This window comes from Gymnoscopelus braueri, assembly GCF_963280865.1.
Source record: "Gymnoscopelus braueri genome assembly, chromosome: 2".
NCBI classification, from domain to species: Eukaryota; Metazoa; Chordata; class Actinopteri; order Myctophiformes; family Myctophidae; genus Gymnoscopelus; species Gymnoscopelus braueri.
In genome coordinates, this window is record NC_137604.1 from 5802592 (window position 1) to 5817833 (window position 15242).

At 40.3% G+C, this 15242-nt stretch overlaps 1 protein-coding gene across 1 annotated transcript in view; it reads right to left on the reverse strand.

The window, feature by feature from the left end:
• Positions 1-6276: 6276 nt before the first annotated feature.
• The window catches only part of pmm2 (phosphomannomutase 2), a 46113-nt gene continuing 37147 nt past the window's right edge, over positions 6277-15242 (reverse strand). The window contains exons 6-8 of the mRNA XM_080416137.1: positions 9738-9813; positions 8894-9009; positions 6277-6644 (exon numbers count right to left, since the gene is read on the reverse strand). Of these exons, the coding sequence (XP_080272263.1) occupies positions 6540-6644; positions 8894-9009; positions 9738-9813 (297 nt within the window). The 3' untranslated portion in view covers positions 6277-6539. The remainder of the gene's footprint in view (positions 6645-8893; positions 9010-9737; positions 9814-15242) is intronic.

The window sequence follows — 15242 nt, forward strand, 5'->3', positions numbered from 1 at the left end:
AAGTGAGCTTGTAGATCTCAAATGTTTTGCTGTTTTTGAGACATTCTTTAAAGTGAAAATGGTTACGGTTTTATAAATATTGAACGTATTAACACGAGTTTGTGACTAAATAATCACTACATTGGATCCATTGCAGGTTATTTTTTCATTTCCTGAAAAGTCATGATTTCGGACATACATTTTCACCCAACAGTGTCAATTTCATATACTGTACTATTTGTGTATTTATTTATTTTAATTTATTTTATTTATTTAATAACGTTGAAAGTTATTCTTCTGTGGCTTACTGTTTCACACTCTTTGGAAAACAAAAGAGTTCCCTTTGACAAGAGTTTCCTACCAAAAGCTTTGTTCAACACACTTCAGGCCCAGAACACAATTATGCATGAGTTTAATTTAGCCATCTTAAAAAACTGCCATTACTCTCTTACACGGTCGAATCATGTTAGGATCTGCATATCTGTACATAGCAGTTTCTTTCTGAGTTGAGTCATATCTGTGTTTTGGAAAATAGTAACTAGTCTTATTTTGTATTCCAAAATGCATCCATGATGTTTTTTTTCTCGAATGAACGCCACCTTTTACACTCACGCTTGGTTAAGATCTATTCCAAAAATAAATTATGAATTACATGTACTTTTTTTTTTACAAATAACTTGTGTTACTAGTTGCATCACGTTGAATTACTTTCACAAAGTTAAATGCCAAAAAAATATGATTATATATTGTAACGTTTCAATCAAAGTAATGAGTTCTATTATTGTTGCTTTCTGTGAAGAGTACGGTGTTTCTGTTAATAGTTCATCAGTTCATGAGTTACGTTCACAAACTCTTCAGCTACAGAGGACGCATTTGACTCAAAGTGTTCTCCTCGACGTTTGACAGCTGCCATGTTGATTTCATTTGTGTGTTTATGCGAACTGGAATCGAGTTGCAGCACCAACTCGGTTTCAAAACTTCAAAATGTGTGTATATATAAATATATATATATATATGACTAGTAGAAATGATTATTCTGAAAGTACTTGTGTTATTTGAAGAAACAAATACTAGCCAATTTATAAAAGAAAACTATGTACTTCAATGCGTCAATTACTTAATTAAAGTAATTACACTTCTGTAACGCCGGAAATTATGTCAGTCTGGGCCAGGGCTTGGGTCAGTTCACTTTCAAATCAAACGCATTCACAAGATATTGAGATATTTATTTACAAACAACAAAAACGTGATTGTCTGATACGTGACGGTCAGTCGCATACAGTATGACGTGCCAAAAGAAAAAGGGGTTTGTTTTCCTGTCTCTGAAATGAGAACAACCCCGCCTAGTGGACAGAAAACAGAACTGACCCAGCTCCTGGAGCAACACTAAACACAACATACTAATAATGTTACAAAGTTCATATCTTGACATTTTGAACTTTTTAGCGCAATTGTCTTCACCAGACACCTGCGAGAAAGACTTGATTAACCACATGAACCCTAGCGATCCCTATTCAGAGGCCAAAATTCAGTGAAAAATAGCCAATCTACAAGCTAGATCAGCTATTTACGGCCATCAGCTTGTAAGATCAGCTGTTTTTGGCTATTAGCTTGTAGATCAGATATTTTTTGGCTATTGGCCCAGTTTTTTAACTAGCGCTAAAACAGTAGAGGGCCCAATATCGAGCCCTGAGGGCCTACGATCAACGGAGTACAGTGTATAGGGTTTAAGTGGTTAATTTGGATAATCCTATAGAGTTTATGTACGTTTATGTAAAGATGATGTGTCCGTATTGACACCGTTGTGCCAGTGTGTGCGCCTGGTGAGGAAAAAAAAACGGACTAAAAGTCAAAATGTCAGGGTTTGACTTTCTTGTTACTAATGTGTTATAAGACTATGTGTACATATAAATATCTATATTTATCATTTGACAGGTGTGTATATACAAGCCACTGGTAGGTCACTGTCTGGACATGGAATGTGTGACTGCGGAATTATTTTTGAGACTTTTTTTCAAATAAAGATCAATTATAACCCTCCACCTTTCCTGGTCTGTGTAAATCATATTTATATATATATATAGATAGATATTGTTCTTAAATTTTGATCCCACGATGTTGTAACCCATTTTTTCACCCAGTGCCAATTGTCTAAGTAATCCTGGGCGCTACACTCCCTCTGCCAGCCTAGGGAGAGCCTAGCGGCGAGCTCATGCCTCCTTCAATGCATGAGAGCTAGCAAGCCGCTTCTTATCACCTGACAGGGGGGAGTTTTCCTGGTAGGACGTAGCGCGTGGAAGGAACACATTATTCCAACCAGTTCCTTTCCCCTCCATCAGGCGCCCCGGCTGACCAGGGGGAAGCAGTATAGAGATCAGGATTACTGCATGTTTTTTTGTGAGGGTACCTACCCTAGGAGACACGGGGGAGAACATGCAAACTCCACACAGAAAGGCCCTTATGTGTGGAGTTTGCATGAGTAGCCCCCAGGATTACATAGGCAATTGGCACTGGGTGAAACAAATGGGTTACACAATCGTGGGATACAACAATTGAGAGAAAAAAAAGAATCAAGGATTAGCCCAAATTGTAGCTTTAAGCTAGGCTAGATAAGACAGTGGCTAAGATTCCATTTATCGTCATGCAGACTTAATGGATACGTGAAATCATGCGTGTGTATCAGCAGAACAGAATAATGTTAACAACACAAGCTGTCCTCCAGGTTTAGGCTTTTAATCATCATTTTAACAGCTCTAACAATTATATTACCTTCTAACAAAAAAACATTTAAAAGCACGTCTTCCAGTCGCACCAGAGTGTAAACACAGTAGAAACCACATGGCTTGTAAAGGACAATAACGTAACATGTGAGTGTGAGGTCATTAATGACTCCCATATCGCCTCACTAAATAAATGGCATTCCCTTTCAACCCCACCATCTTCATCCATGGCACCTCTGTGCCAGTGGATCACAGCACTTCACAGGTCGTGTTTAAGTTTTAGGCCAGCGAAGATTCCAGTGGTGGAAAGTAACTAAGTACATGTACTCAAGTACTTTACTTAAATACAATTTTGAGGTATTTGTTACTTTACTTGAGTATTATTTCCAATTTTCAGTACTTTTACTTCTACTCCACTACATCTCAGAGGATAATACAATTATATGAAAACTTTAGTTACTTTATAGATTTAGATTATTATTACAAAACATACATTAACCACTTCAGCCCAATATACATTTTGGCCATTTGAAAATAGCCGATCTACAAGCTCACAATGTGTCGCGATGCGACGCATTGTGAGCTTGTAGATCTGCTATTTTCAGAAGATTTGAAAACTTGAAATGGGACATTCTGCAGAATGAGTGCTTTTACTTTTGGTACTTAAGTACATGTTGATGCCAATACTTTTGCACTTTTACTCAAGCACATTTTTGAATTCCGGACTTTTATTATTTTATTGCAGCATCGATACTTTTACGTAAGTAAACATTTGGAGTACTTTTTTCCACCACTGGAAAGTTCTGGGTTAACCCTTCGTTGTGGAAGAGACATTAAGCACAGTGGCATCCATGGTCGACCGTTATCAGGGGCATATTGCCACACATTAATATAACAAACCCAACACCCATAATATCACATCAAACTCTGATCCCCACACCCTTAGTTCTTTCATCATCGGTTCGAAAACTATTTTTCCTTTACCCTTATATTTCACCCATATTCTTTCCCTGAATGATATTCATATATGTCTTGCAAATCGTTGCTGTCGGGCAGAAACCAGCTAATTCCATTCTTCCCGCTTTTGCTTTTTTTCCCCCATAAAATTGGTGCTATTGAACAGCCTTTACGTCTGTGTGTTGGTCAAATAAATATTGAACCAATGAAAAGTATTAAAAAGTGCTTCTGACAAAAGCAGCTAACTCCATTGGATCATCAAACTTTCTGCTAAACCAACTCCATCAGAGGGGGGTGGAGTTAGCTGGTTTTGCTGACTCCAGGCTCCACCCCCTTTTGACCTCCAACCTCATTGTGAGCTTGGAGGTCCATTCAGCTGTTCTTATCAATGATGAACAAAACCTCCTAACTCCACTTTTTGTTTTGTTTTTGTCATTTCCTGAAAAATGAACATTTTGGCGTTAGGTGGTTTCTGCCGGACAGCAGAGAAATAGTTCCTGTTGGGTATAAAACCTTGCATGTCTAAAACAGTTGCTATTCAGAAAAAAACAAACCTGTGTTCCATATTACAAAATTGCAAACATAGCTGCAACTGTGTCGTGATGGGACACGTTAAAAGCGTTGTTTTCAATGCCTGTCCAGGTAGAGACCACAATATTATTTTGGGCTTGCTTTCGTAGACCCGGTTGCTTATTTCTCTCGCAACATCTGGCAACACGAGGAGCCAGGCTAGCCAAGCTTTTGTAATCCGACGGCCAGACACTCACACACTGGGTTTACGATAAAAACCAGGCCGTATTCGGACTTCTATTCAGACGCATGTCGTGGACGGAACCGTTGAAAGACAAGAGAGGAAAGTAAAACTATAAGAATATACTGTCTGTGAAACAACAGGCTACGGATAGTGATGGGAAGCACCGTCTCATCAGAAGTGACTGAATTTACTTGAAACCTGGTTCAGTTGGTACTATACCTCATATGTCTAAAACGGTTACTTTTCAGGATTCAAATTCAAAAGCAAACGTAGCAGATCTACAAGCTCCAAATGTGGCGCAAAGCGGCGCGCTTCCAGCTATTGATGCTTTTGATACTTTTGATACTTTTGATACTTTTGTGTGACGCTGTAGTATGATCAAGTAGGGCGTTAATTTATGGGGGGGGGGGGAAAGTTAAGACATGTAGATAAGAGGTTTCTGCCCGACAGCAACACCGATATATACTGTACGATATAATATTATTGTGACTAAATAAGAACTATATGGAAAACAGGTGCTTTTTGTTTTGCCATTTCCTCAAAAGTAATGGCTTTGAACATAAACCCGACAGCAAAGATATATTATTGATTTAGCAGCAGTTAAATCAATAATACGGTTTAGCAGCAGTTAAGGCAAGTTAAGACACCACTGGGCCTTCCACTAAACACTCCATTGATCAATAACTTCACCTTGTTTTACTGACACTTACTGACAGGATAATTAAAAGTTCTTAATTTTCCACATGCAAAGTGCAGTGCCTACATGTCAATGTGGTCAATTATAAACGGACACATTGTGGTAAATCACTTCTGAGCTATTCCTCAAAATATGAATTTAAATGCTTCACTCCCCTTGCTGAAGCATTGACGCATGGTTTCCCTTGGTTTTTAAATGTTTGACACTGAACACCTGTCTAGTGGACTAGATCACTGATTCCAAATCTTTTTAGCTCGAGATCCAAAAGAGAAAATAGACGATCTACAAGCTCACAACGTGTGGCATAGCGACACGTTGTGATCTTGTAGATCTGTTATTTTCACTAATTCAAAAATAAATCATGATTTTTCTACGTTTATTTTATTCCTATAACATTTCTTTTTCAAAAACTCGGAAAAAAATGATATTTTCTCGTGACCCATAAAAAAAAAGAAACAGTGGATCAGATGAACTCCAGAATGCTGTGTGGACAATGAGGGCTCATATAAACTGTGATTATGTGTCAGATTGGAATAGACAAACATGCAGTGCAGTGCAGAGAAGACGGGATGGGGGGGTAGATGTTATGTTATACGAGTTGTGTGACACGGGATCCAGTTGGATCTGCCTTTGAACGGTGGATCTCAGCTGAGTTTTAAACTGGGACCTCTTTTTAAACCCAGTTGAATAACAGGCCTATTCCTATGCATGGTGTTGCTGTCATTATGTCCAAAATTGTTTTCAGGATTCTAATTCAAAAGTGCAGATCGACAAGCTCGTTTTTGCTACTTGTGTGTGAAACTGTAGTATGTAGGGCATTAATTAACGAAAAAAAAAAAACGTAAGTTCACAAACATAAGTTTCTGCCTGACAGCAACAATATAATTTGTATAATAAATTATTTATGATTTTATTATTATTATTTTAACCCATTAATACCTGGAACGCATCTGTGTCACTTTAGATTTCTTTGGCTATTCAAAAATAGCAGATATACAAGCTCGTAGCGCGGCACCGAGTGCCGCGCTACGAGCTTGTAGATCTGCTATTTTTGAAAAATCTTGAACATTTTTATTTTAATTTTTTTTCAAAAAACTGTTAGGATTTAGATTTTTTTTACGAATCGCCTCAGGTCTTAATGGGTTAATGGCAGCCCCCCCCCCCACAGGCAAGTCATGTGTGAGCGAGTTGTCACCATGACGGCAATCAATTCAATGACAATGAATATCAATGACAAAAGGCATAGTTATGTTTCCGGACAGTATTTTTGTTTCATTTTAGATGATGTGGGACCTGAAGGTAGTAATAACACAAATTAAAAAAGCATCAGTTCAAAGGTCATCCGTAGGGCTGAGGTGAAGGGCACCCTGGGGGACGGTCTGGGTCCTCCAGTCCCTCCATGTTGTAAACTACAGTCGTTGACCTTCTGACCTCATGAGAAGAACAGCTTCTCACACAGTCTCTGGGTGTCTTCAGGACAGGTCACCTCGTGGCCGATGGTACGAGGGTCAGCGTAGATCTCGTAGTCGTTGCCGCCCTGACACACACACACACACACACACACACACACACACACACACACACACACACACACACACACACACACACACACACACACACACACACACACACACACACACACACACACACACACACACACACACACGTTAGCTTAACCCATTAACTCATTCAGTGCCACAGCCAAAATTCATTGTAAAAAAAAAGTGCTTAGGAGCCGAGATACAGCCTTTTTCAGTAAGAAGTTAAACAAGAAGTGAATGGAGCAGAACATTTTCAAATCATCATATCTTGGGTTCTGAACATTGGCTATTCTAAAATAGCCGATCTACAAGCTCGTAGCACGGCACCGAGTGCTGCACTACGAGCTTGTAGATCTGCTATTTTAGAATAATCTTGAAAATGTGTGCAAATCTTTGAATATATATATTTTTTACTAAAATCTTTGCTTCTGGGGGTCCCTGGAACTAAATATTTTGAGATGGGGGTCCGCTGCTAAATACATATCATTTTGGGGGTCCTTGATATGAAAAAGGTTTGAGAACCACTGATATTATAGCAACATACATTTAAAAGAGAAAAAAAAAACTGTTAGGATTTAGAAGACATTTATAGAATCCCCCAGAAGCAAAGATTTGAGTTAACAAATGTTCCCTTTAAAATTTGCACAAATGTTGACGATTTTTCAAAAATAGCAGATCTACAAGCTCATAGCGTGCCGCGCTATGAGCTTGTATATCTGCTATTTTTGAATAGCCAAACAAATCAAACAATTACAGATGGGTTAAATACTAAATGGTCTGTCTTAGCTGAAGGTTATTTTAACCGTATTCAATTGAACACTATGATCAACAATGGAAGTGAAGGAGAAACAAACACATTTCCACGGTCAATTCAACACATGAAACAGTCCATCTCAGTCAAATATATAAGTTAAGTTGATTGTGAAGCCCTTAATTATAGTATGTAGATGACATTTTCTTTGCACACCTGCTTTTACTGGAGAGGAGTGGAACAGCCGATGTTACTAAAGGAGTCGCCCCACACACTGTCTTCACTTACGTATCACCACATTAAAACGCAACATTTCCTCTGGTGTACAGGTGCATAAGGCTCTGGTGTACAGGTGCATAAGGCTCTTGTGTACAGGTGCATAAGGCTCTGGTGTACAGGTGCATAAGGCTCTTGTGTACAGGTGCATAAGTCTCTTGTGTACAGGTGCATAAGGCTCTGGTGTACAGGTGCATAAGGGTAAACATTAGTTTCCTCCAGCTCCACAGACATTGCAGAAGCATTAGTAATACAATAACAACAGTACACCAATGTTGCCAGCAGAGGGCAACGTCACTCCACACATAAACAACCATCAGTTGACCAAAATGTTGAGTTTTAATGAAGTGACATGTACGACATGCTTTCCCCTACCAGCGTGACGAGTCGACGACAGCTTGTCCGTGTAGAAACAAAGCACACTACAATAAATGTCAACCATTGAGGTGACATTTCGTGGGAACTCATTTTAAACAAGCTTAGTGCTTTTATGAGTTATCCAGTTTAGTAGACCTTGTATTGTGAATTGTACTTCCATGTACGGTTTCTCATGTCTTACTAAATAAAGTACATCAATCAATCAATCAGGTAAAAGCCAAATCTCTCAAGACAGATCCTGCTAACAGCAGAATAAAAATAAATAAAAAAATAGCAGATATACAAGCTCATAGTGCGGCACTCTGTGCCGCGCTATAAGCTTGCAGATCTGCTATTTTTGAATAGCCAAAGACATTATAAAATGACACAGATGCCAATCGCGTAGATCTACGCGAACCTAAATAATTGCGCAGCGTGCCACTTCGCGTAGATCTACGCGAAGTGGTCTTTTTTCCCTCGCAGTGACACATTTCATTGTAGCACACCCGGAAACGGAAATATCCGTATCCGGAGATTTTCGTTCCCATCCGGCGCCGCTCTAAAGCGGAAACTAAATCTCCATTTTCTCGGTTGTTGTTTTTCTCCTCACTGATCGCTGTTTAACATAAACCGCTGTAGCTTCAAGATGGCCGATCGCCGATCGAAGCGGTCTTCTCTGGGCGTCTCACACAGCTACCCTGTGTGTCTACAAACAGTTGAACGCGCGATTTTAAAGGTATTTAGCGAGGTCTGTGGCGACGTGAAAAAAACAAAAAAACAACAATAAATCGCTGGCACTGGTGAGTACATTATGATATTAAACTCTGGCGTGGAATGTGTTAATGGATTGACGTAACTCACCGGTTTGGTCTTGTCTCCAAAGAAGTGCATGGTGGAGTAGTTGTCCTTCTCCACGATGCCCAGACAGTACCTCTTATCCCAGCCGTCTGGGAACACGTCGAAACTGATCTGACCTCCTGACACACACACATATAAAGACACACAGTGACAGAAACATGGGGTCACGTACCCATCTATCGACTAGCAGCAATGGTTCATCGCATCCCCCCTGTCACCAAGGTGTAGAGCAGTGGTTCTCAACCAGTGGTCCCGGGGACCACCAGTGGGGGGAATACCAGGGGGTTCCCAGCTAAATTAGTTGACATAGCGTCACAATAATTTTAACCACTTAGCTTTGGCTATTAAAAAATAGCAGATATACAAGCTCATAGCGCTGCCATGAGCTTGCGCTGTCGCGCTATGAGCTTGTAGATCTGCAATTTTTGAAGAATCTTGAAAATGTGAGCATATCTTTGAATATATATGTATTTTGTACACATATTACACATTTTTAACTAGAATCTTTGCTTCTGGGGGGGGGGGGGGTCCCTGGCACAAAACATTTTCATATCTTATTTTCATAAAACAAATGTATATCAATTTAGGGGTCCTTGGCATGAAAAAGGTTGAAAGCCACTGGTGTAGATAGAGAGCAGTGGTATTCAAACATTTTATGGCTCAGGTCACCCCAACCGTGTCATCATCCACAAGCGCCCCTGAATTACATTGCTACGTTATTGCACCTTACACATTTATGTCATATTACGGTACAAATGATAAATTCTTTCCCCCTGAGATACAGTATATGTCATGGAAAACTTGAGAGAATAGCCATTTGGATTATGACAGTGAATGATGGACTCACCGATAGAGAAGGACAGTCCTTTTCCCTTGAACTCTTCTCTTAAGACCGACACAAACTTATCTCTGATGCCTTCTTTCTGGAGACATTTAAAAAAAAAACGTGTTAAAATCGTCCACAATGATGACTTTAGTTTGAAGCTATGGTTTGACACTTTCATTTAAGTACATTATTTTGTTAACAGCCCTTTTGTGATGTCAGAGAAAGGCCAGTTATGGAGGATCATTTTCATACATACTGTATATATACACACACACACAAACACACACACACACACACATATAGATGCAAAAGCACATCTAAAAGCTCACAACTGAGTAAGCGCATGGGCACAACACCAGCAGGAACTCCACTGATCTCATTCCCCCAAGATTTGGCACAAACATTGGGATGAATTCATTCTACTGTTATGCCACCACAACGTGGAATGCCCTACCACCACCAGCCATCAAAGAGTGTGACTCCCTACCCTCCTTCAAAACCACCACAAAAGAGCACCCGTCTGCAATTTGCGAGTGGACCTAGACAAGTCTTCTGGCTGGCCAAAAGAAAGGATCCCCCACTGGCTTCTTTCAAAACTGGCCTGAAAAAAGCATCTGTCAGGAAACTACAAGTGATCCTTTTTCTCCTCTGTAAATGTAGCTATTTGAATTAGTTGATGGCATGATTAACCCATTATGACCGGGAAAGCATCTGTGTCATTTTAGATTTATTTGGCTATCTAAAAAAATAGCAGATATACCAGCTCTTAAGGCGGCACTGAGTAACACCCTAAGAGCTTGTAGATCTGCTATTTTTTGGAAAATCATTTGTGCAAATCTTTGAATATATATATATTTTTAAAGCAAACATTTTAACTCTTGCTTCTGGGGATTCTACAAATGTCTTCTACTGTAAAAAAAAAATTTAAACTTATGTTGCTATAATATCAGTGGTTCTCAAACTTTTTTCATGACAAGGACCCCCAGAATTATATGCATTTGGCCGCGGACCCCCATCTCAAAATATGTTGTTTCAGGGACCCCCAAAAGCAAATATTTGGGTTAAGAAATTATATTATATTCGAAGATTTGCAAACATTTTCACGATTTTTCCAAAAATAGCAGATCTACAAGCTGCTATGTTTTAATAGCTTTAATGACATTCACTTTTACACCACATTCAAAGTCTTTGTCCTGGTCCTTCAAAAGTGTACAAAAAGTTTTAAGTGAAAATTCCATTCCAGTGATCAATGGCAGGTGTTTTTCTCTCACATTTCTAAAGCCTTTTCAACTGCAATGAAAAAAGAAATCTTTGCCTGCGGGTGTCGCTGGTGAGGGATTTTGCCTGTCAATCATCGCCTCTGCTCCGCCCCCCCCCAAAGGAAAGGATAGGGGAGGGGAGTGGCGAGGAGGAGAGTGGGCGGGATTAATCGACTGTGACCTCACTGTCGAAGGGCCAAGCTCAGATTACTTTTCAGCCTAATTATTCAGAAAACCCCAGACCACAGAAAATCCACTGAATGTTCTAAGTTCAGGTTTTTTGGGTGTAATTGAGGTCATAAAACCCCAAATAAAACATTGAAAATAAAATGTCATGATACCTTTAAGAAATCTAAAATGACACGGATGCTTTCCCGATTTTAAATGTATTAATGTGTTGATATTCTATGCTCTGTTGATGAAGTGAATACACAATGGAAGCAAGTCCTCACTAGGATTTAACACCGGGATTCCCGGGAATCCCGAGGTTATTTACCGTCCCGGAAACTGACTTCGGTTCCCGGGATCCCGGTGTTTTGTAGGATGTAGGATTCGTCACCAGAATCAAGATCCTAGGTGGTCTAGAACCTGAGTTATTGGTAAAATAACAGCAGATGGAGGCCATTTTGGAAAATGGCTGCCATGGTTACCAGAGGACAAATCTGCGATGGCCCTATAGCCAAAAATGTTCCTTATGGCATGCCCTAACTGTGTGCCAAATTTCATGCTTTTATCGTAAAGTGCAAGATTTTTGCCCGAAACGGCCGGACTACTAGCCATGCAGAGGAGAAGGGCGAGAGAGAGAGAGAGAGAGAGAGAGAGAGAGAGAGAGAGAGAGAGAGAGAGAGAGAGAGAGAGAGAGAGCGCGCAGTGGTGGAAAGTAACTAAGTACACATACTCAGGTACTGTACTTTTTACCGTACTTGTTCAATTGTGAGGTATTTGTACTCTACTTGAGTATTTCCAATTTCCAATGCTTTTACTTCTACTCCACTACATCTCAGAGGCAAATGTTATACTCTTACTCCACTACAATTATTTGAAAACTTTAGTTACTGATAAGGATAAGGATAATTCCTTTTAACAGGACGTTCATGAAAGTCCTTGCGGGCTTGTTTCCAATGAGGGCCTGTGAGCAATTAGGGGTTAAGAGTCTTGCTCAGGGACAAATTTCATTTCATCGACACATATGCTGGCGTGGCCTGGAATCGTACCTGGGGCAACCAGGGCCTCTGGCTCCCTAGGCGGGCTCACTCACCACTCAGCTATGGCCGCCCCTCAGCTATGGCCGCCCCTAATTACTTGACTAATTTTGATTATTATTACAAAACATACATTAAGCACTTCAGCCCTATATACAACATTTCAGCCATTTGAAAATAGCCGATCTACAAGCTCACAATGTGTCGCGATTTCATGACGGCAGAGATCAACATGAAAGCAACGCCGTTATTAAACTAATTTTTGAGCGGTGTAGCCGCTCCTATAAGTGGGTTTGGGACCGTCGTGAAAAGACCGTCGTGAAAATGTGTCTTTCGCTGTACTGTGATTGGCTGACTCTATTCACACCCTTTGCTCAGTACTGTGATTGGCTAGCGAGACGCATGATGAAATTAATAACCTATAAATAGCACCACGCACTTAAAAAAAAAATCACACCCAGTGTGAAGTGGGCGGTGTGGTCATCACAGTGGTCATCATAGTGATGGAAGCTCACTTCCAAAAAAAATGGATTTTTGGAAGTGAATAATCCTATTTATAGGTTATTAATGTCATCATGTGTCTCGCTAGCCAATCACAGTGCTGAATAGAGTCAGCCAATAGAGTCAGCCAATCACAGTACAGGAAAGTGGGCCAAGTGGGCCAATCACAGTGCAGGAAACTAATACTAATGAGGTGTCCCAACCCCACTTATAGGGGCGGCTACACCGCCCAAAAATACTTTTTTTTAAAAGTGAGCTTCCATCACTGTGATGACCACTGTTGTTGCTAAATAACACCGCTCACTTCACACTGGGTGTGATTTTTTTCTGTGTATTTACCGTTTAACTCATTAAATCCGGACACGCATAATACAAATGTCTTCTAAATCCAGTTTTCTGAAAAATTTATGTAGCTATATCAGTGGTTCTCAAACTTTTTCATGTCAAGGACCACTCAAAATTATATGTATTTGGCCACGGAACCCCATCTGAAAACATTTTGTTCGAGGGACCCCCAGAAGAAATGAATCTGCTCGGCCTGTATAAAGTGTTGAGCTACTGCAGACTTCCAGAGATATAGCGATAGAGACCATACGAAGATAGAGAGAGTATAGAGACACATTTGCAAGCTCCTTCAGAACCTGTAACTTCAGTCTTCATCACAGTCCAAAAGGAGCAGCTTTGACGATACACCGCCACTCCTGGAAGGAGCGGGTCCAAATATTTCCTTACTCAGTTATCTTGTTCTAAGTGTACATGTGCCTTGACATCTCTCTTTAAACACATTGAAGAGGAGCCACGACATCTACTACAAAATGACGACTGGACAGATCACCTCAGCAGCCGATCAGCATATCACCACCAGCTGTGTCACCGGCCATGAACACGGACACGCCGACACGCCAACATCCTACGGTCATCCACAGTTTACCAAGACGGTCACTCAACCAGGCGTAAAGAGCCGTCAGAGGACTCGCACAAGAAAGACCTCTCACATCTGTCAACTGTGTGACAAGAGTTTCAGTCCGTTATCTCACCTGAAGATACACCAGCGTGTCCACACTGGAGAAAAGCCATACCACTGTCAACTGTGCGACAAGAGTTTCAGTCAGTTAGGTAGCCTGAAGTCACACCAGCGTGTCCACACTGGAGAAAAGCCATACCACTGTCAACTGTGCGACAAGAGTTTCAGTCAGTTAGGTAGCCTGAAGTCACACCTGAGTATCCACACTGGAGAAAAACCTTTCGTCTGCAAACAGTGCAACAAGACTTTCCGTCGGGGAGATGAACTGAAGACACACCTACATATCCACACTGGAGAAAAGCCTTTCCTCTGTAAAGAGTGCAACAAGACTTTCAGTCGGGAAGATGTCCTGAAGAAACACCAGCGTAGCCACACTGGAGAAACACTGTACCACTGTCAACAGTGTGACAAGACTTTCAGTCAGTCACATAATCTGAAGTTGCACCAGCGTTCCACACTGGAGAAAAACCCTACCACTGTAAAGAGTGCAACAAGAGCTTCAGTCAGTTAGGTCACCTGAGGAGACACAAGCATACAACCTTTCCAATTTAAAGACATAGTTAAATGTTGAAAATTAGTGGTATTCCCCTTTAAGACTACACAATGCCTTCTAAATGAGTGGTTCTCAAACGTTTTTTGTGCCAAGGACCCCCACAATGATATGTATTTGGCCGCGGACCCCCATCTGAAAATGTGTTCTGCCAGGGACCCCCAGAAGAGAACATTTGTGACCAAATTTGTCATCTAGCATGTTTTCATGTCATATGAAAGCAGGGAATCATAGCAAAATAATAATATTGGTTAATAAGATTGAGTGAATAGTTTTGAAACTACAGCTTATGAAACTACAGCTTATATAACTGAAGTCAAGTTAAATCAAGTTAAAACTCTTAAGTAGAGAAAACACCATTTCAATGGCTCTCATTCAGAGTAGCACTACTGGGCTATCAATCCCATCATGCATAGCGGGGGATGCATTTATTTTGTTTCCAAGGGTCTCTTTGTTCTGTATGCTCTCTGAGACCAAGCAATTCCCCCTGCTGGAACCGGCTGGAACCGGCTGGAACCAGTGGCCCAGGAGGACAAACAGAGATACATTTTCACAACAGTTTTAACAAAATATGATTGTTAATACATCTTTATTTGAAATTTACATTAGACACAAGCCAACAGACTAGTGATACCTTTCAAAACGATCGGGTATAAATAGCGGATTTTACCGCGATGTTGCGATGTTTGGATGGAAACTGAGGATTTGGTTAGCAATGCTAGCAAATGCTAACTCTAACCTTATATTTTACTACATGTCTATGCATTTATTTCATATTTACATGTCGATTTAAGCTCTGAAATTTCTGTCAGAAATACTCTAGTATGTGAAGAGTCTAACTGGGCTATAAACTCATTTTGGATATTTTGCAAAAAAAATTGTTTTTCTGCTTTCCTGAAGAATGGGCACTAGCGAAATGACTGTCCTCCAGTCAAAAAGGGTGACATTTGTGTTAAAACATTCAAAATTACACTTTCAAGATGTTCACAA